The 21,255-nt window shown below is 38.8% G+C and overlaps 3 protein-coding genes across 4 annotated transcripts in view; 1 reads left to right on the top strand and 2 right to left on the bottom strand.

The window, feature by feature from the left end:
- sec24b (SEC24 homolog B, COPII coat complex component) overlaps positions 1–4,926 on the bottom strand; it is a 37,458-nt gene extending 32,532 nt beyond the window's left edge. The window contains exons 1-3 of one of the 2 annotated variants that reach the window (XM_042493160.2): positions 4,617–4,926; positions 2,635–3,288; positions 1,110–1,259 (exon numbers count right to left, since the gene is read on the bottom strand). In XM_042493160.2, the coding sequence (XP_042349094.2) occupies positions 1,110–1,259; positions 2,635–3,288; positions 4,617–4,710 (898 nt within the window). In that variant the 5' untranslated portion in view covers positions 4,711–4,926. The remainder of the gene's footprint in view (positions 1–1,109; positions 1,260–2,634; positions 3,289–4,616) is intronic. The other variant, XM_042493159.2, reaches the window with a different exon arrangement.
- Positions 4,927–6,390: 1,464 nt separating this feature from the next.
- On the bottom strand, positions 6,391–12,484 carry tstd2 (thiosulfate sulfurtransferase like domain containing 2). The gene is made up of 9 exons (XM_042493610.2): positions 12,116–12,484; positions 11,362–11,651; positions 11,145–11,253; positions 10,094–10,213; positions 9,778–9,883; positions 9,432–9,547; positions 9,013–9,171; positions 8,218–8,356; positions 6,391–6,956 (listed from the first exon to the last, which is right to left on the bottom strand). Exons 1-9 carry the CDS (start codon positions 12,257–12,259, stop codon positions 6,724–6,726), a joined length of 1,416 nt encoding a protein of 471 aa, XP_042349544.2. The 5' UTR covers positions 12,260–12,484; the 3' UTR covers positions 6,391–6,723.
- Positions 12,485–12,514: 30 nt separating this feature from the next.
- ncbp1 (nuclear cap binding protein subunit 1) lies at positions 12,515–20,549 on the top strand. The gene is made up of 22 exons (XM_042493155.2): positions 12,515–12,699; positions 14,242–14,330; positions 14,426–14,526; positions 14,615–14,771; positions 14,862–14,969; positions 15,303–15,424; positions 15,543–15,612; positions 15,780–15,995; positions 16,203–16,300; positions 16,401–16,464; positions 16,548–16,658; positions 16,744–16,808; positions 16,882–16,944; positions 17,045–17,119; positions 17,246–17,349; positions 18,013–18,135; positions 18,245–18,347; positions 19,028–19,225; positions 19,351–19,468; positions 19,557–19,697; positions 19,796–19,909; positions 20,018–20,549. Exons 1-22 carry the CDS (start codon positions 12,663–12,665, stop codon positions 20,129–20,131), a joined length of 2,391 nt encoding a protein of 796 aa, XP_042349089.1. The 5' UTR covers positions 12,515–12,662; the 3' UTR covers positions 20,132–20,549.
- Positions 20,550–21,255: the final 706 nt, after the last annotated feature.

Genomic DNA, 21,255 nt, shown 5'->3' with positions numbered 1-21,255 from the left:
CACTATTTACGATGACAATCAACATACAACATCACACAACTTTGTCAGTGCTAGATAATCATTAGGTGATGGGTTTTGGACCTTCTGACTTAATTTACCCCAAAGGGCAAAGCGGAGAAGAGTCAGGTTAAGTGCCTAGGTGTTCTCGGAACAAATGAGTTTTATAGTTTTATGATAAGTTGAGAAAAGTACATCCCTTTACTGTGATGCAGCCTTTAAAATCAGGAAAAATATTTTTTTATCACCCAGCCCTACTTGGGGTATTAGTCCTTTTACACCTCTTCAGATGTAGTTTCTTACGTCGTGGTGAAGATGTCAAAAGTCAATTTGTTTTTGCAACCCAAATTAAGTGCAAGTGAAGCTGCTGCAAGACTCCTTCGGTCTTAACCTGCTGAGCTGACAGTGGAAACATTCACAAACAAAACAGAGCAGCTGCTGATTTCCAACCTGAAACCCTAACATTTGTATAACTGCTCACACCTGCACATTTGAGTGTGTGTGTGTGTGTGTGTGTGTGTGTGTGTGTGTGTGTGTGTGTGCGCCTGGAAATGTATCACACGTAACCTGCCACACACACAAAGTGCAGCTGTGAACACGACATCGTATTCACACACTCTTGCTCTGCAAAGTGAGAGCCGAATTTCAAACTGTGAATCTGAACTTAAGCTGATGGAAGATTTCCTGCCAGAAAAAAACAAAAACCAGAGCACAGCAAAACCAAGAGCTGCTATTTTTCATAATTACTTAATGCCCAAACACCAAGACAAAAAAAACCAAAAACAACTGAAACTAGTTCACGGATCTGGTTTCTGCAAGCAGTGAAACAAAAGAGAACTTTGAGCCATTGAAACTGCATTTTAGGTGGTCATTGGAAACATCTGTAGGACATATTTCATCAAAAAGTTAACAGCACAATGGCAGTTTGACAACTTTTAACTTTGCACATACAGAATCTTGCATTTGTACATGGAGCCCGTTGCAAACGTCCCTCGGTTTAAAAACTCAATCTAATTTTTCGAGCTGCCAATCAGTACTGACAAGCAGTAACAACACTGATCAATCTTTATGTGCATGTGTGAGTCTTAAATATAAATCAAATAAAATCTAACCTTGGTGGTGGCCCGGTGAGGAATGGACTGAAGTGGAGGGGGTTCCTGAGGGCGGTCGGTCTGCGCCTTCGCCACCACTGCTGTGAACGACCCCGCCGTACGAGTCATAGCCGAGAGGAGCCTGATGACTTTGGTCGTAGTGCTGGTGGACTGAAGAACAAAAAAACACAATTAAGAAAAGAGACATTTTAAAACAGGAGAATGGAGGTCTGCGTGATCAAAGATCTAACTGCTGAATAAAGACAGACACTCGAGAAATAAAGGACCCAAAAATAGCACTAAAAGTCAGAACAACTGTCATTCTGCGTTCATGTGATGTCAGAAGGTCGAAGTTTCTGTTCCAACTTCATCATGTTAATGTGTATATATTTTCTATAGTATATTTTTATATTTAATCTAGGTCACTCTACATGGACAGCAGTTAACATTAATACCATATTACACTTTACATGTGATAAAAAGTTGATATTTAATAGGTGAATTGATCAAATCTTCTTACCATTGACCCAACACTGACTTTTGCTCACCATGTTTATGTATTTATGACGTTAAGTCGCCAACTCGTGTTATAAAATAAGGTTATCATCGGTGTTAGTATATTCGCCTCGTATGCTTTACAGTTAAGTCTGCTTGCTTGCTACAGCTAATAGATGCATATACTAAAATGTGCAACTGCTAAAAGTAAATGATAGATACTAGGAACAAAATAATGAAATATATAATTTTATACAATGTGCTTACAGTGCTATGGTTTAAAACTATAGTTTCAAAGGTCCCACCATGTAAAAAGTCAGACTTTCATGTATTTTTTTCATAATAAAGCAGTTGTAGGTGCTATGTAAATACTGTGAAAGTACCAAAACGCTAAATTCACAGAAAAATGCACACAGCTGATTTCAGAAACTGTCTTAAAACAAGCTCTAATGTTCTTGTAGAAATCGAATATAAAAATATGTACCTGAGAATGAGCATGCTATGAGATTATTTACACTTTTACACCTGGCTTGGCATCACTTTGTTTGTGCTGCATTTAGGCACTTTTCACAAACATTTAAACCTGTGAAATGTGACAAATTGGTTTCATTTTTTTTATTTTTTAAATATGGGAAAAACATAATGAGCAACTTGGCAAGAAATGTTGTGTGAACTGTGGAAAAAAAATAGCAAAAGGTCATAAAAAATTATCTGCAAATTAGGTGGGAAAATTTTATAGGTATTATCAAAAAATAAGGAACAATGTCAAGAAGACTATATTTATAATTCTCTTAATATTATAAATAAAATAATGTTAGAGAAAAAAAGGTCATTTTCTTGTTGTTTTCTTTTATTATTTTCTGGTAATTTCCTGTTTTTTGCTAATTTCTTGCTAAGTTTTGGGCCATCTCTTGTTAGGTTGCTCGTCACCTTCATCCCATATTTCTGAAAAGAAACTGAACTCTTTTGCTCAGGTTTCAGGAGGTTAAGGGAAGTCTCTTTCCAGCCAGCAGTTGATCAGCCCAAACATAAATGAACTACTCACACATACCTGTGCTTCCTTGACCATTCACTGTTGGCACCAGCTGACTAGGAGGAGCCGTGCTGTACCCAGGCTGCACTGCTGTTGTGGAGGCTGGCCGGGAGGTGCTGTACTGATGTAGGGGTGCAGCCATCTGCGTGGGCATGACTCCATGCGTGGAGGTGCTCTGGGAGGAACTCAGGGTGCCATACTGGCTACTTCCAGGCGCAGACGGGTACGAAACAATCGGGTAGACAGGACCTCCAGGACCACCACCTGGTGCAGGCACCAAACTGGGCTGCTGTTGAGAGTGCTGTGCTGGGGGAGCGTGGTATGACTGCTGTCCATAGTAGGATCCTGGAGGGGCGTAGGGTGGGTGCTGCTGCTGGAATGGCTGTTGGTTGTATTGGGCATTTGATGGTGGCGGTGCAGAAGAGGGGAGGGTGGCATATGGCTGAGAAGGAGGAGCAGAGTATGAGGAAGGTGCTACATGATGCTGAGAGAGGTGCTGCTGTTGCTGATGATTGCTCTGGTAGTAGTTAGCACTGTGGGCACTGTTCGTGATGGGTGCTTTGTTGGGAGCAGGGGGGCAGTGGGAAGGGATGGTGGGGTAGCTCTGTTGCTGAGGTGGGGCTCCATAGCAGCCTGTAGGTGGATGCATGGACTGGTACGACTGTGCTGGACCTGAAGAGAGAGATGAGGTGGTCATATGCATGTACAATTAGCTTAGTGTCAATAAAAAACTATTTTACCTCACCAAAGCTCACAAATAAAACTGCAAAGCTGCAAACAACAAACTTCACAGGCAGCTGTTAACTCAGCAGTGATGGTGCCTTTCACCTGTCTAGTGCAGTGATACGCAGTGGTGCCCCCCTCACCATTCTCTAATTCAAAATAAAAAATAAAGTGATTCACACTGGGAATCGTTTTTATACTTCAAGTGTGAGTAAGGTGCCAGTGTGCATAAGACAGCATTAAAATGGAGCATAAAAAGTGCTAGTAGAGGATACCCCACAGTCCCCGACACAGGTCCTCACAATGACCCTAATGTCTTGAATACTATCCTAAATGTTTTTAATAATAACAAAAATGGTTCTAAAATCCTAGCAACATCCTGAAATCCTAAAAATGTCCTTATAGCTCAAAAAATGACTTAACATCCTAGATATGTTTTAAAAGCCTAGACACGTTATAGGATCCAAATGTCCTAAAATCCACAAAATAACCTAAAACCAAACAATGCCCTAAAACCCATGAATTGTCCTAAAATCCTAGAAATCTCTTAAAATCCCAGAAAGGTCCTGAAATTCTATGAACCTCCTAAAATCCTAGAAATGTCTCAAAATCCTAGAAACCTACAAACGAAACACAATCATAGAAATGTCCTCAAAGACTAGAAACCTCCTAAAATCCTAGTAACGTCCTAAAACCCTAGAAACGTGTATGGGGCTGCTGCCTTTGGCCCCTGGCCTTCTTTTTTGTAAAAGTGGCCCCAGTGCAAAGCGAGCTGATGATCACTGGTCTGTGGTTGATAACCGGTTAGCTCTTTATATTTTGCATCCCTGACAGCACAGCAGCAGCCATCAATAAAAACCTCAATTTCTTTACTGTAAAATGTCCATATGAATATTTATCAAAGCGTCGCTGTAAAGCGAACATTTTCAAATGATGTTTCGCAAACTGTCAAACCAATATTATCTTGCTAACATTTATAACAGCTACGGTTAGCTTGAAAGCTTATGTTAGCCGCTAGCCGTCTCAATAGGTTTCAATACTTAGGTTAGCTCCTAAGCTAACTAATGTTAGCATCTGACTAGCTTCGCTTAAACTGTCATTTTTGCCAAATTAATACGTCGCCCCGATTTATACTTAATGTTACAGCTATAATTAATACCGGAGGACACTTGTGGAGAATAAAAATAAAAACAGCGCGACAAAAACAATGTGACATCTCAGAGGGTTAGCATGCTAACGCTAGCGGGCTGGCTAATCGCCTCAGCCGGCCTCCTCACCGTTCTGGTAGGGGGGCGCAGCTCCGCCGTTCGGCGTTGAGCTCTGGCTGTAGCTGACGGAGCTGTTCAGGTTTGTGAAACCCGGCGCAGACATCGCTCCCGTCCTTGTGCCCACGGATACACGAGTGGGTTAAATACACATGAGCAGCGCTGTCCCGAAGCCTGGTTTCACCCCCGGAAAATGCGGCGGAGAGGTCGCTGCTGGTCGGTGGAGACCCGGGCAGCCTGTCCAGGTCCGCTCGGCTGAGAGCTGAAGCTTCCAGTGGGGATGCTGAGCAGCTCAACCCGCCTGCTGCCGGTGGTCCCAACACTCCCTCTGCTGGATCTTCTGTGTAAGCATGAATAATTCATTTTATTGATCAATTTTATTATTTCATTGATTTTTTTTAGAATAAAGTCGTAATAGTACGCGAATAAAGTCGTGATATTGATGGAAAAAAGCATATTATTGTCATCATTTCGAGGAAAAAGAAGTAGGATTGTCCCTTGATTTGTCCTTTGAAACCTTAGCAAACTGGCCTGATTTATTTTAGTAATATGGAAAGAGTGCAATGAGCAACGACAGAGGGAATGAGCCAAAGAAATTATTAAAAAGTACAAGAAAATTACCTAAACATTAGTAATAAGTATTAGTAGTAATAATAATAATAATAATACAATTAATATTTTATATTTTGTTATATTTGTATATTTTTACATGTCTGTTGGAGCTGCTGTAACAAGTGAATTTCCCCGGTGTGGGATCAGTAAATTTTTATCTTATCTTATCTTATCTTATCTTATCTTATCTTATCTTATCTTAAATACATACAAAAAATGAAAAAACAGGGAAGTGGCCTGTAAAAAGAAAAAAAAACAGGGAAATTACTTGCAAAAAGTACTTTAAAAATCCGAATGTTATTTGGACCTAATCCTTTTTCCTAAAAAAATGCTTTGTTCAAGAATTATTTATTTATATAATTATCTTACTAACTAATCACATTAATTTAATATCCTATGGTAACTAGTTTCATGGTAAAAGAAACACAAAGTACAGCCATTTAACGGTGTATGCCTCTCCCCTAAAGCCAAATCAAAAACATAAGTGCCTTTGTTTTCTCTTTTCTTTTTTTAAACAAAAACTAATGGAATATTACCAGAATGCTGCTGGTCTCGTTTTATGTGTCACACTCGTTTTGCAACCTGTGTTGTGAAATATTGTTCTATGGCTGTGGGTCTTGATCGTGGTGCTGTCTTGTCATAATCTGCTTGTTATTTTTTGTTTTGCTTTTCTCTTTTGTTTTTGCGGTGCACTTTGAAAATTAATCAGATTTTGTATTTTAGAAAAAAACTTGTTCCCTCTGCAGTGCTTAAAAAAATATTTGACATTAATATTAATATTAATGCTATTACAACTACCAACTGAAAAGTAATGAGATATTTATGTGAATCAGAAGTAAAATTATGCAACTTTATCTTAATTTCATGAAGGCTCAGAGATAAAAACCTCTCATGGTGAGACCTGCTGAAATACTGAACTCCACACCTGACGTCACTAGCTGACTGCGTTTGTGTGGTTTCATACTGACACATTTATACTCATATATATACACAGATGTGTTGCTTCTTGTGGTTTCAAAGAGTTTGACACCTGCAATTTTGGGCCTGGTTTGCATGGTTTAGAGAGCATAAAATATCGGCTGTAAATTCCCCATATATTTGATATATCTGTACGCAGCATAACTTTAAATTACTTAAATTTAAAACAATAAAATTTAAAAAAAAACAACACAACTGACATAAATAATTTCTGAAGCACTGATTTAGAAAGAAAATCCCTTTTTTTTTTTACACAAGCACGAGACATCCCAGTGTCACAAAAGTCATGTAATAAATCTCACAGATTCTGCAAATGTATTCTTACATTTTCTCAATAAAATATCAATAAACAGTTTTATTATCTGTTTTCAGACTCATGGATGAATAAAACTTCTTAGATAAAGTTAATCTGACTTCCCAAAATTCATATAAAAAAAAATCATTTAATCACTTTAAAATATACTTCTTATTTATAACCGCGGACAGGCAACGTTATTTCTTATGGCACTGATGTCCAATAATAACCTCTCTACACATCCTGAGGGATTCTGGGACGTCCGTCAGTGCACTCGCACTCCTCTTTGTGATGCGAGGAGACAGCAGGGGACGCCTCACTCTGAGCCTGTCCTTTGGTTTGGCAGGTGGGACAGCAGGCGGTGTGTCCGTCCTGTCTGCAGCCGGGACAGGACAGAACCAGCTGACAGCAGAACTGAGTGGAACAGAGCTCGTACTGGTCCCAGGGAGAACCGCAGTACCTGCAGTCTGAACAGGCACACAACAAATTCACTTTTATGTATTATTTATACGGTAATTTCTCTTGTTTTTATGTCTTTGTAAAGCATTTTGTGTTTTGAAATGTGCTATACAAATGAAGTTATTTAAATTTTTTTGAACTGAAAATGCATGGGGTAAAAATAGAGTTTCTGATACCAATGTATAGACAACAGTGTTTAGCATAGCAAACAAGTTTACAAAATATATTTTGCACAAATATTATATATCTATTATATACATTATTGAAAAAAAGAGAAAAACAAAGAGAGAAAAATAAAGTAAAAAAAGGCAAGAAATTAAAATGAAAAAGACAATATTAATTTATTTATTAATCATCTATATTTTTATTTAATTCTATTTATATATATTATTCATATATAAGGAGTAGAGGAAAGGATAATGGAAACAATATTGTATGTTGGGGTTAGAAGGTCAGCCATGCTTTTTTAAATTCTATTTAAACTAGGCGAGTTATTTCTCTAACTTATTAAATTATTATGAATTAAAAGTTTCACACAACTTTTAACACAAAAACTAACATTAGACCACAACTACATTGCGCCATTTATTAGGGATGCACAATAGTATCAGCAAGTCACGTGTATCGGCAGATTAAGGCTTTAAAATGTAATATAGGCATTGACCCAAAATTGAACATTTCTGCAGATGTGACAGATGTAGCTCAGGTTTGCCCTGAATGTGGCTGCTGATAGAACAAGCCAAGCCTGTTAAAGTAAGATGAATTTTTCAGTTTTGTCTGAAAATGTTACCAAAAAAAATAAATGTATATATATGTATCAGTGTCTTTTTTGTTTTTTTTGATCAAGGTCTTTTTTATTTTGCAAATATTTCGACAAAAAAACAAATATAGCTTGAATGGTACAAAAAATTCCTACCCAACATCCCTTTTTCCAACCAATGGATCAAGTCTAACGTTACAGCCAGACAAAGACGGAAATTAAAAAGAGGAAAAGAAATAAAATGAAACAAATGCATGAAAACTAATAAAAACTAAACAAACACAAATGGGTCAGACAGTTGTATTATATAAAGTTAAATGTCGCTTTTTAAAACCTAATCTCGGTTGAAGTAGTTTTCTTGTTTTAGAATCAGTGCAGTTGAGTTTAGAAATATCACCATATCACACATCAGCTAAAATCTAGTATCATGAACTCCTTTGTTCAGTTATGTTTTATGATTCTGTGAACAATTTCAACATATAGAAAATGACGTCAGTGCACACACTAACCTGCGATGACGTCGTCGTTGGAGGAGATGGCGTAACGTTCATCAAACACAAAAAGTTTCCCTCGATAGAAACCCTCTGGGAACTGTTCCAGATATTTGTGGATTCCTCCTTTCAGCTGGTAAACCTCTTTACACACATCCTACAGGTAAACACGTAAACAACACAAAATGCAGGTTGTAACTGATGTGTCTTTGAAGCTGAATCTTTGAACTACAATTTCAATTTTTCCCGTGCTGTGTTCAGGCGCCTTTTACAAGCTATACGACCATTTGAAAACTGAGCAAATTGGTGTTTTGTTTTTTTTTTTAAACAGGGGAAAAAAAGGCAATGACCAACTTGGAAAGAAACGTCCCACAAATTACAAGAAATTTTTACCTAAAAATGTGTTTTAAAAAGAGTGGAAAATTACTTGAAAATATATATTTTTATTATGAGGAAAAATGTCCACAAAACTACATTTATAATTATAATATTTTTATACTACAGAAAAAAAATATTATATATATATGTATATATTCAGCACTTTTTAGGGAGCATTTTTTTTATTTTATTTTTTTTTTTACTAATTTGCGACTAATTTTCTCAGGTTTCAAAGACAGTTGGTCCAAGGACACAAGCAGACAATGACTGAACAGTTCCCCCTTGTGGAAACTCAGCAGCCTAAAAAATGTGAGTTACTGTACAACCAGTCAGTTCCATAAAATGTGAGTTACTGTATGCTAAGCATCAAAAAAGCACATTTAAAAAGAGTCAAACTGGCATTTTTCAGTTCACGTGAAACAAAAGTCCTCTTACTTTGGAGCGGAGGTAAGCGGAGCCGCGCTCACAGCGGATCCCTCCGGTGCAGTACATCAACACCTTCTTGTCTCTGAACAGTTCGAGGTTCTGGTCGACGTAATCCGGGAAGTAGCTGAACTTACGGATGCTCGGGGCCAAACACTGAGTGAACTGCCCCTGGAGACACAAAACAGACTTCTACGATCCATTTTTGCATATTTCCTTTGTTGTTTTCGTTTCTTCAATCAAACTTAAAAGCACTTTGTTGCACTTTAAAGCATGTTTATTTCATTTAAAAAAAATTTTTTTTTAAAGAAAATCCATGACATGAACTGGGAGGTCCTGGGTGAGATGGTACAGAATGAGCCATAAAGGACGGATAAATAACAGAAAAACCTACAGAGCCTGTGCAGGTTGAAAACTGAAACATTACTTACAATTTTACTCTCATAAAAGTTGCGGCAGTCCAGGAGGACAGTGTCACTGCACAAATCCCCTTTCGCCAAAAGAGCCTCCACTTCTTTATGAAACTCCTGCGGCTCCAAATGAACTCCTGAGAGGAAACAAAGACGTATTACTCACATGAAAACCACAAAATCAGCTGCTGCAAAACAAAACTTCTTACAAAAAGTAACATCACAAAACCCATGTACTATTCTACCAATGTACGTGTACAGAGAATGCAAGAAACAGAGTTAAAGGCATTTTAATGCTTGCAGAGGTGGTTGGGCCAATTTATACTATTACAATAGCAGAAATTGTTGCAGATTACAGAAACTATACCTGCCAGTTGGTAGGAAATCATTTCAGGATCTACTCCCATTGGGACGATTTCCTTATAGACGCCGACCCTCAGGTCTTTAAAACACTCTGCGCTGCCTTCACTTGTCTGAAAACACACCGACACAAACACTTCATTTACATACAGTGGGTACTACTAGTAAAAGGTCTCGTTTATTTTATTTTATTACGATAATCATGTTAGAAAATATAGCTTCAAGTTCATATTCATGCAGAAACATTATGTGATGTCTGTCTAAGACAAAAGACATATCTTTATATTTTATGATGCAGTATGATTTTTTCATCCACGTCTGACCTTAAAATCCTCTTTGTCCATCTTGAAGAGAGGGTGTGAACGCATAGCGTCGATGTAAACGTCAGTCGCCACGCTGGTGCCCCCAACTGTTCCATTGATGCCTTCAGTCGCCACCCTCACCTGAAGAAGACGATCATGATGTTTTTAAAGGGGACTCTTACACTAGATCATTAACCCTTAGGGCCCGCCCGCTCTGAGCACAAAATGCGCTTTTCAAAATCAAGCTTTCAAAAAACATTATATATATACACATTACATTAATATTTTCTACTTTCATTGAGTTAATGTTTTGACCAACATCAGTCCTAATTATTAATATCAAAAATGCATTAATTTTCAGAATTTTAAACCTTTAAATGCCAGTTTTTTTTTATGATGCAACTACGTTTTTAAATGAAAAAAATATATAATTTTTAATATACTACATGCAAAGTAGATTATCATTATTATTATTATTATTATTATTATTATTATTATTATTATTATTATTATTATCATCACAGCCTACAATATATATGTCAATGATTTGCTGTAACACTGATTGTATAAGGTCACCTAGTGGAAATACCATGTCTTTTCTCCAGATGCCAAATATGGTAAAAAGGCCATCATCAGGTGTAAACTAGTAAAAATTACAAACTGCAAGACAAAAGCCCAGAATGATAACCAGAAATAATAAAAGTCATGTTTTCATGCTTTGATGACTGTGGGATTAAAAATGTCAGTTTGAATGGGTTTTAGTGGAGCTTTTTTTTGCACTTGAACAGCCTGAATGTAACAATTTAGTTTGTATTTTAGACTTATTATAGGAGCTGAGCTGGAAATTCAGATTAAACAAAAATACACTATCTTGCCAAAACGTAATGCCATATGCATAAACACAGCCAAAATGGTCAGAAAATGAAGGATGAAAAGCGCTTTAAATGCATTAAACAGTCTCTAAGGGTTAATGTTTGTTTCTTTAAACCATTATAGAAAAATGTTTCTATAAGTCATAACATTTTGCAGTCCCAGCTGCAAGCAAAATAAGATTATTTATTTATTTATTTACCTTGCCAGTTAAGTGGAGCTTCTCACATAAAGCTTTCTGCCAAGCACAGATGACATGGGGATCCTTCACTTGACAGTAGCGATAATAGAGCAGAACCTTTCCCGGACCCCTGAGAGGAAGAGTCACACAGAGAGGAATCAGTATCTATTTAAAAATCATAAGGACATGGTGAGCACAACAATGACTCCAGACAGGAGAGTCAAAATTTGACCAGTACTTCTGAAGCTGCTCCTCAGAGACATGACTTGTTTCAGGTATCCACACAGAAATGTCCACCGGCTCGGCCTCGCACTCGTCCGGCTGCTGTGTTTCAGCTTCTTCTTCCAGCTGGTTTAACAAATGCCCGTATGCGGCCTGCGTGAGCTGCTTTATTTCACCGTCATGAGTCCTGGCGACATGTTTGTGAATAGCAGAGTGTTCCCTGAAAGTCTGGCTACAGCAGAGCCAAGATGAGCCTCCTTCCTCCTGCCTGCCGTCCCTCTTGGACGCCACAAAAGCAGCAAATGACTGTAGAGAAGAAAAGTGCTTTAATTGTGGCAATGTGTTTTTTATTCAATAAAAGCTGTACTGTCAAAGGTGTTTAACAGTGGAAATAACACTTTTGACCCTCGATAGAGAGCCATGTCTACAATACAAAAATGAAGGTTACCTTAAATAAGCTTAACAGTACTAGGGGATAATTTAGGGGATACAACTACACAGTAATTCAGAGGCAAAAAACAAAGACTTGGGCAAAAATGCAAATTATTTTGAGTTGGCATAATTCATTTCTCTTGTTTATTATTCCAGCAATTTCTTTATATCTAATTCACAGATTCACTCATATAAAGCTAAACAGGTCAATCAACATCATCTTATATTTTACAAAACAAAACACAGACAGCATTTCCGCTGATAGACACGTAAAGATGTCAAGAGCACTAAAACTGCGACGCGGTTAAAAACAAAAACACGTTTTTGTGGTCTCTCACCTTCCTCCTGCAGAGGCTGTAGCACCTCCTTTGTGAGGCAGAAAGTTGTTTTTCCTGTTTCAGTCCATTACATGTCGAAGGGTCAAACTCTAAGTCCATAAACTCAGAGCAGCAGGTATCCTCCGCGGCCACGTTTGTACACATCTTTTTTAAAATATTACTAACTTAGTTAGCTAGTAAACAGCATTTAGCTAAGTTAAAAGAAGCTACCTCCAATTTGTAGTCTCAACTTGTGGGCGTAATACATCACCTGAACATTTAACGTTGACCTGACATTGACAAACATTAACTTTTAAGTCGTAAAAATGATGATATTTACATTTTTAGATCAAAACGTGCAGCAGAAAACCAAGCAGCGAACACCGGATGAAAAAGAGCGCTGCACCTTCCGGTTGCCCCGGATGTGCCTCACTTGAATCAGACCGCTATTATTTTTCTGCACTAAAAAGCGCCTGAATGATCTAGAAGCTCAATTAGCGCACTTATTAATTAGTTTCGCAGTTTTCTCCTCGAGATACTTAACATTTGTTGCCGAGCGGAGTGAAAAATGTCCCGGAGACGACACAGCGACGGAGAGAGTGACGGTTAGTCGGTGTTACATGTGTATTACAGCTAATTCAGAGGCTAACGGCGGAGCTAACGTTAGCTGCTGATCTGTGTTCACGGCGCTTCAGCGCTGATGCTCACTGATGGTTTATTACAACAGATCCGGCTGTAATGTCATCGTTGTGACTAAAAAAAACACAAAACACTTAATATTAGTTGTTGTTTAATTTCTTTATCGTGGTTTAAAAGGGGTGGGGTTGATCAAACTGTAATAATAACGAAGAATTAACCGGTGCTCGTTAACCGTTAGCTGCTGGGCTAACTGCTGCTTCATTAACCGGTGAGGTGCGTTAATGTGGGCGGCAACCGATAATGTAAATAAAACCAAAAAATCAGAGAGAGTAGCTTTTTATAAAATGCATTAATGATGTTTTTAACCTTCATAATAAAGTTACATGTGATGCACAGACGGAGAGCTGATTAAAATTGTAGTTACACATTGATAAGCGATTGGAGAGAAAAGACATCCTAAAATATTTTTGTTTAAATTGTTGTTTAAACCTTTGAATCCTGGAGAAAAATTACATTTCTTGTGCTGCGTTCAGAATTTCCACAAGTATTTAGGTATTAAGCTTAAGCTAATTGGTTTGATTTCTTTAAATAAATAAAAAAGTCAATTACCAACTTGGCAAGAAATGTCCCACAAATTGCATTAAAATTGAACTAAATGTAGTTTTTAGATTTTCTATTTTATTTTCTCAACACTATTATTGTTATTACCAAATGAATTTTCTTAGTAGTTGCTGTCAGTTTTGCGTTTTCTTTTTTTATTTTTTTTTTGGCTCTTGGTTTTTGTTGTTTGTTTCTTTGTTTTGGCTTTTTTGTGTTTTTGGTCTGTTATTTGTTCAGAGATCTATTGTATATTCATTAATGACACAGCCATTTATCATTGTGTTCAGTATTGTAAAGGAGACAGAAAAAAATGTTATATATATTAACAATAATTAGAAAAACTTACATTTATAATTATAATAATTTGATATTTCATATTATGTCATTGAAAAATTATGAAATAAATATGTTTTATTTTCAGCACTTTTTCTATGCCATTGTCTTGTCTATTTTTTGTTTTTTTTAATTTACTTTTTTCTTTGCTTATTTTCAGGTTTTTTCCTTGTTACTTTTTTTTTTGCAAATTTTTGGGTCATGTGTTAAGTTGCTTGTTGCTTTCCCCTCATATTTTTGAAAGAAATCAAATCAAACAAACAAATTAATTAAACACATTTGCAAATTGGTTTAATTAATTAGAAGAAAGATTCTAACAACAAACAACATAATGGGTTTTTTGATAGTTTTTTTTTTTTGGTCACCCCAACTAATATTCAGATCATTTCCTTGTCATCTTTAGTTTTTTGGGTTTTTTTTTTTCAGTTTGCAGGACTTTTTTTTTCAGCTTTTTGCTTTCATACACATTTCATCTGTTAGTGAGTGTAACTCTCTGTGTGCCCTTGAGTTATTCTGTCAGCTAATGTTTCAGCTCTCCACTCTGTGACATTGTTGATGTTCGTTTATCCTTCCAGGAGGTCAGGCTCATAAAAGGAGGAGAACGTCGGAGCCCATTGAAATTGAAGACCGCCTGGAGTCTCTGATATGTCGTGTGGGGGAGAAGGTGAAGAGTCTTCTTTGCTTTATTATCATCTTGTTTTTGTTTAACTCCAGTTTGTTGAATGAAACAATCTAATTTTGTTTCATTTTTCTCCTCAGAGCACATCGTCCCTGGAGAGCAACTTGGAGGGTTTGGCGGGCGTGCTGGAGGCCGACCTTCCAAACTACAAAAACAAAATCCTGCGCATTTTATGTGCTGTGTAAGTTCAGACCAGTTCTCAGCCGTTTACAGCTGAAACAGTCACTGATTCGTGTGGTTGTTTCTCACCCGGTCGTCTCCGTTGACAGCGCTCGCCTCCTACCCGAGAAGCTGACCGTGTATACGACTTTAGTCGGCCTCTTGAACGCCAGGAACTACAACTTTGGGGGCGAGTTTGTGGAGGCAATGATCAGACAACTGAAGGAAACACTGAAAAACAACCTGTACAATGAAGCTGTTTACTTGGTAAGCTGATTTTTTATAAACACTGAAAACGAGGCTTGGCACTTTTATTTATTTTAATTAATTTTTTTACATAATTTCTTCTTTTTGTAGGTGCGTTTTCTGTCTGATTTGGTCAACTGCCATGTGATTGCCGCTCCTTCGATGGTTGCCATGTTCGAAAACTTTGTCAGTGTTACTCAGGAGGAAGATGTACCACAGGTGGGTAGAAGGCTGAGTTTGACAGATGAACTTCACTTAGTCAAAATCAGTCATGGAAGTCATGTCATTTTCTTATGTATAATGATACTGTAGCAATAATTTTCCATGTGAACAACTTTCCACGCAACGTGACAGCAAATTATTTTTCTGTAGCTGTCGCCCTGACAGAGCTCAGTTCTGCATTGACGTGTCGTTTTATGTACCATCGCGTACATTTCGTCACTTCCTCTCTCCCGTCCCGTGTGTCGACTGAACCACCAGCTCACTATAAATTTAGGTGATATTAAGGTTAAAATGTGCAGTTTGTGATTTTGGTCTTGTTTTTGTCGCCAGGTCCGGTCGGACTGGTTTGTGTACGTGGTGCTGTCCTGTCTGCCCTGGGTCGGTAAGGAGCTCTACGAGAAGAAGGACGTCGAGATGGACCGACTTCTCAGCCAGATCGAAGGCTACCTCAAGTAAGAAGTCCGCCTTGTTTTCCTGCTCATTTGTCTCATAGCGGTTTGTTTTTTGTGTTGCCATTGTCGAGATTCCTTTATCCGTCAGCTCTTCCTAAATGTCACACTTCTCTGTTAGGAGGCGAGTAAAGACACACGTCCCGATGCTGCAGGTGTGGACAGCAGAGAAGCCTCACCCACAAGAGGAGGTGAGAGACGGACGAAAGAACTGCATTCCTCCACACGACTAACAAGCCTTTTAGGAAAATCTTTTCGGCAGTATTAGCTCATTGCTAATACTGCCGAATATTTTTATTCATACCTTTTTCTCAGGACACTGAAAATGTCCCTCCTGTCTCGCTGTCCCTTCTCTCAGTACCTGGACTGCCTCTGGGCGCAGATCCAGAAGCTAAAGAAAGACCGCTGGCAGGAACGCCACATCCTTCGTCCGTACATCGCCTTCGACAGCGTGCTGTGTGAAGCCCTGCAGCACAACCTGCCCCCCTTCACCCCGCCGGGCCACATGCCCGACGCGCAGTACCCCATGCCCCGGGTCGTCTTCCGCATGTTCGACTACACCGACGCCCCGGAGGTACGCCACGGCCCGACTTTGAAAATAAAGTCATGATGTTACTGATTTTAATTGATTCAATTAACCCATTAACACCGAGCTGATAACAGAGACACATTTTCAAGTGCTTAAAAGGTAAAAAATGAAACTACAAGCCAAAGGACGAGTTTTTCCCTTCTCTAAATAATTTTAGAATAAAATCTAAACTTTTGTCCTCTTTGTCCTCAGGGTCCCGTGATGCCCGGCAGCCACTCTGTGGAGAGGTTTGTCATAGAAGAAAACCTGCACTGTATCATCAAGACTCACTGGAGAGAGAGGAAAACATGGTGCGAAACACGCTCGCGTTTAACAGACTCAAATATCGAAATATTTTCTCATTTATTTATTTGAATCTTCTAATTTTTCTTTCTTTTTAAAACGTTATAGTGCGGCCCAGTTACTCAGCTATCCAGGCAAAAATAAGATCCCGCTCAACTATCACATTGTGGAGGTACACACGGTTTTGTTTTTTGGAGAAATAAGTTTAGAAATATCAGAGTTTTTTCAAACGTTGACATCTGTTTGGTTTTGCAGGTGATCTTCGGGGAACTCTTCCAGCTGCCCTCTCCGCCTCACATCGACGTCATGTACACCACGCTGCTCATCGAGCTCTGCAAACTGCAGCCGGGATCGTTGCCACAAGTCGTATCCTTGACCGTTTTTTTGCTGTTGTAGTTTATGTTGAAACAATTTTAAAAAAGGAGATTTTGCTTTAACCCCTTCCTGTCAGCTGGCTCAAGCCACAGAGATGCTGTACATGAGACTGGACACCATGAACACCAGCTGCATCGACAGGTCAGTGAACTGCACCTGCACTGTGACTGCAGGAGGGATTTTTTTTTAACGCTGTCATCGTTTTCATTTCCAGACTAATCAACTGGTTTTCTCATCATTTGAGCAACTTCCAGTTTCGATGGAGCTGGGATGACTGGTGAGTGACAGGGACAGACTCACTGAGCTGTTAAAGCACCGAGTGTTTGAAATATGACACAAAAGAAAGACTCCAGTTGACAGTTGTCTCCTCTGTAAAGGTCGGACTGTTTGACCGTGGATCCGGAGAAGCCAAAGCCCAAGTTCGTCAGAGAGGTTCTGGAGAAGAGTATGAGGTATGAGAGCAATATTCTCGTTTTCTACACGTTTAAAGGCTTTTTTTACTGTGAATTTTCCTTTTCTCTCACTCAGTTCAGGTGAATTTACTCGTGTTTTTCTGTCCTCTGTGCTCGTTTCTTCAGACTTTCATACCATCAGAGAATAGTGGACATCGTCCCCGCAACCTTCTCAGCCCTCATCCCAGCAGAGCCCATCTTTGTGTACAAATACAGTGACGAGAGCGCCTGTAAGAAGACTTTTAATAAAACATATACTTTTACTCACTGGTATTTATGTTCTATGGAAAGCCATTTTCAACAATGTGACAATAAATAAAGCAAAGTAATGACATAGGATCTTAAAATAATAAGAAACTATTAAAATATTGAGTTAGTTTGTCAAAATAAAGACACATTATCGCAAAATAATCAGAAAAATTGTGAAAATAATGACTTAGTATCTCAAAATAATAAAAGATTGCCAAGACTGACTTAATATGTCAAAATAATTGAAATAACTTTTTAAAACAATGACTCAGTACCTAAAAATGACTTTATAGAAAAAAATAACAAGAAACTGTCAAAATAATGACCTAGTATCTATAAATAATGAGATTTTAAAGATATTCAGAAACTCCCAAAATAATGACGTAATATTTCAAAAATAATGAATTAGTGGATACTATTTCATTATTTGGAGAGAAAAGTTTTATTTTTAATCACAAGACTAAGTTTTTATCGTTTGTTCTTTACTCTGGGGGACACGAGCTTCCGTAATAAACCCGGAGGAGAGGATTTTTCTGTCACAGTAACTTTATAAGTTTAATTTCCTCCGTCAGTCTCGACCGGTTCTGTAACTGTCATTTAAGTTTACACTCAGATACTAACATCGTGTTTCTCCTGCCTCGCAGCTTCGTTACCAGGTTACCCAGCAACCATCACTGTCGCAAACGCCATAAAGAACCGAGCGTCCAACGAGGAGATCATGTCCATCCTCAAAGAGGTGCCCAACCCAAACCAGGAGGACGATGATGGTTCGTTTCTTCAGTTTGGCTTCATTTTTGTTTCTTTATTCGAGGTAGTTTTCCCGTTTGTTATTTCTGTGCACTTCTTAGAAAAAGAAACGATTTTCTGGTTTTGCAGATGAAGGCGAGAGCTTCAACCCGCTGAAGATCGACGTGTTCCTGCAGACTCTGCTCCACCTCGCCGCCAAATCCTTCAGTCACTCCTTCAGCGCCCTCGGCAAGTGAGTTCACGCGCCATCAAAACTACTGAACTGACCACATTTCTCTTCTCTTGTTTTTGTTTCACCTGTTTTTGTGTCTCAAACCAAACAAATTGTGAAATTAAAACTGAAAGTATCTTAATAAATGAAAATTAAAAACTCAAAGTTAACTCACTCACTGCTGCCCGGGCGCGTGAGAGGAGAGGGAGAGAGCGCTGCGCTGCTGTCACGAGTTATCCGTTATTTGTTTTTCACTGCGAGGAAATGCACTTGTGTTGTGAGAGTGTGTGAAAAGTTGTGTTTCTCTCATTGTCAGTGCGACAGTTGGCAGCTCTGTCTAGTTACTGTATTCAGAATTTTTCAGCTGCGTCGGAGCATGGAAACACCAGATCGTATTAGAGGACATCCCATAAAAACGCAGCTCCCTTCAGAGTCAAAATTTAAACAAAAAACGGGCAACACCCTTTAAGAAGTTCATGGTGTTTTTTTTTTTAAAAATGCACGCATTGCCATTGATTCACAAACCATCGGACTTCTTTTTGCAACCAACAGACTCGCCCCTGCTCGTCATTAGCAAGAAAGCATTTAGAGTTTGGCTTTTCAGACCTGGAGGCTTTTATAAAGTCTAAAGTATAACGACGGTAAAGTTTTGTATTTGATGAATCCCGTCCTGCAGCCTCATCTGTACCTGATTCCTCCAGGTTCCACGAAATCTTAAAGAACCTGACAGACAGCGACGAGGGGAAACTCCACATCCTGAAGGTGGTGTACGAGGCGTGGAGGAATCACCCGCAGATGATCGTCGTGCTGGTGGACAAAATGATTCGGACGCAGATCGTGGACTGCGCCGCTGTGGCCAACTGGCTCTTCTCTCAGGACATGGCTCACGAGTTCACCAGGTGGGTTTAACACGTGTGGAGAAAATAACGGTTTAAACGTGCACTTTTTTTCCCACGCTTCGCCAGGATGCAAAAAAAGTTGCTCTGTTACTTATTTGCTTTTGAAAACTTTTATCGTCATCTAGACTTTTCACCTGGGAGATTCTGCACTCGACCATCCGAAAGATGAACAAACACGTCCAGAAGATCCAGCAGGAGCTGGAGGAGGCCAAGGACAAGCTGGAGAAACAGCAGCACAAGAGGGTAACTTCCTCCTGATTATCGTTATGAACGTCAGATGACGTTTCTTTTAAAGTACGAGGGGTTGATGTTTGTGCTTGCTGACCTTCAGAGGGACAGCGGGGACGACGAGGACATGGACAAGAACAGCGAGGACGAGGAGGGTCAGCTGGAGGAGCAGATCGAGAGGCTGCAGGAGAAGGTGGAGTCGGCTCAGAGCGAGCAGAAGAACCTCTTCCTCGTCATCTTCCAGGTGCTGACGGGAAACTTTCATCCGATTTTATAATTCAGTTTGTTGCAGCTTCATCATCCGTTTGTGTTCGCTGTTGTTAAATGTTTTCTCTCCCGCAGCGTTTCATCATGTTGTTGACGGAGCATCTGGTCCGCTGTGAGACGGGCAGCGTGGACATCAGCACGCCGTGGTACAAGAACTGCATCGAGCGGCTGCAGCAGGTCTTTCTCATGGTAAGACGTTAACACACTCACACACACACACACACACACACACACACGCTGCAGTAACATGTTGTGTGTTTTCTTTCGATTATGTGACGTCTGTCTTTGTCCCCGCAGCATCATGTGACCATCCAGCAGTACATGGGAACGTTAGAGAACCTGCTGTTCACCGCAGAGCTCGACCACCACATCCTGGCTGTGTACCAGCAGTTCTGCGCCCTGCAGCTCTGAGACACACACACACACACACACACACACACATTAGAAACTACCAGCTCTTGCATCAAGAAACTCCTAATTTTTTTTTTTTTTTAAATTTCATGTTTGGTGCCATTCGTTAGTTTTGTGCGACTCGACCGAGGACGTCTTTCAAAGTAGGAAGTTTGACAAATCCTCCGTGATGAATTCGCTGTAGTGTTTTTGGTTTTTTTTGCTTGGTTTTCAGTTTTTGTTTATTTTTACATCCTGCTCGTATTCTTATGAATGGGTCTTTTTAAAAACTGTCTGGAGAGCTGGAGGAGAGATCACAGGAGGGCAGGAGGAGGATTTCAGGTCGGCTCTGATTGATTCTGAATCTAGAGAGCGCTCTACTTTTTTATATTTGTTTTATGTGGAATTGGGAAATAATTAAAACTCTCCAGAGTCTTTATCCGCCCGCTTGTTTGTGTCTTTTTCTTCTCTGATGATTTGTGTTGTTCTGATGGTGCAAATATGTTAACACAATTACAGAGATAATTTAAAAAAGAAAAAAATGTGGTTAGTACATAGTTTAGTAATTCATGTGTGTCTTTTCCTCACGGATGAAACCCAATGAGCTGCAATACTTATTTTATTTTCTCTTCTTTAACCCTTTGAAAACTGAACATGACGTGGCCCAAAAATTGGCGGGAAATTGGTTAAAAAGTTAAAAGAAAATGTCCAGAACATGAGCAAACAAACAGTAAAAAACAAACAAGAAAATGACATTTACAAGTGCAAGAGCATCTTTCCTGCAACATAATAAAAAAAAAATTATATATATATATATATATATATATATATATATATATATATATATTTTTGCAAACATTTTCTTGACTTTTTGGGATACTTTTCAAATAATCATACACTGCTTTTTTTTGGGGTAATTCTCTTGTCACGTTATTAATTTCTTGCAGCGTGTGGAACATTTCTTGCCAAGTTGTTTATTGTTTTTTTCTCCACATATTTTTAAAAGAAATCAAATTAATTTAACTCAGATTTTAAAGAGTCAAATGGCTCGTGAAAGACGTCCGAACGCAGCAAAAATAAAAACGGATCAGACTGAATATGCCAGCGTGGAGGCGTGTGTTCAGACGGGACTTAAAGAAGAAAGT

This window comes from Plectropomus leopardus, chromosome 8 (genome assembly GCF_026936395.1).
Source record: "Plectropomus leopardus strain MGB_pleo_1.0 chromosome 8, ASM2693639v1, whole genome shotgun sequence".
Taxonomy (NCBI): Eukaryota; Metazoa; Chordata; class Actinopteri; order Perciformes; family Serranidae; genus Plectropomus; species Plectropomus leopardus.
The sequence above is the reverse complement of the archived record's forward strand: the minus strand, read 5'-3'. Positions and strand labels throughout refer to the sequence as shown.

What these genes read in the sequence shown, in the direction of transcription:
- tstd2 (XM_042493610.2), bottom strand. Translation starts at nt 12,259, where the DNA reads ATGTGTACAAACGTGGCCGCGGAGGATACCTGCTGCTCTGAGTTTATG. An exon ending in TCTGAGGAGCAGCTTCAGAA is followed by an intron (nt 11,254 to 11,361) that starts GTACTGGTCAAA and finishes TCTTCCTCTCAG; the next exon opens with GGGTCCGGGAAAGGTTCTGC. An exon ending in TGGACAAAGAGGATTTTAAG is followed by an intron (nt 9,884 to 10,093) that starts GTCAGACGTGGA and finishes GTGTGTTTTCAG; the next exon opens with ACAAGTGAAGGCAGCGCAGA.
- ncbp1 (XM_042493155.2), top strand. Translation starts at nt 12,663, where the DNA reads ATGTCCCGGAGACGACACAGCGACGGAGAGAGTGACG. An exon ending in AACACCAGCTGCATCGACAG is followed by an intron (nt 16,809 to 16,881) that starts GTCAGTGAACTG and finishes TTTCATTTCCAG; the next exon opens with ACTAATCAACTGGTTTTCTC. An exon ending in TCTTCCTCGTCATCTTCCAG is followed by an intron (nt 19,698 to 19,795) that starts GTGCTGACGGGA and finishes TCTCTCCCGCAG; the next exon opens with CGTTTCATCATGTTGTTGAC.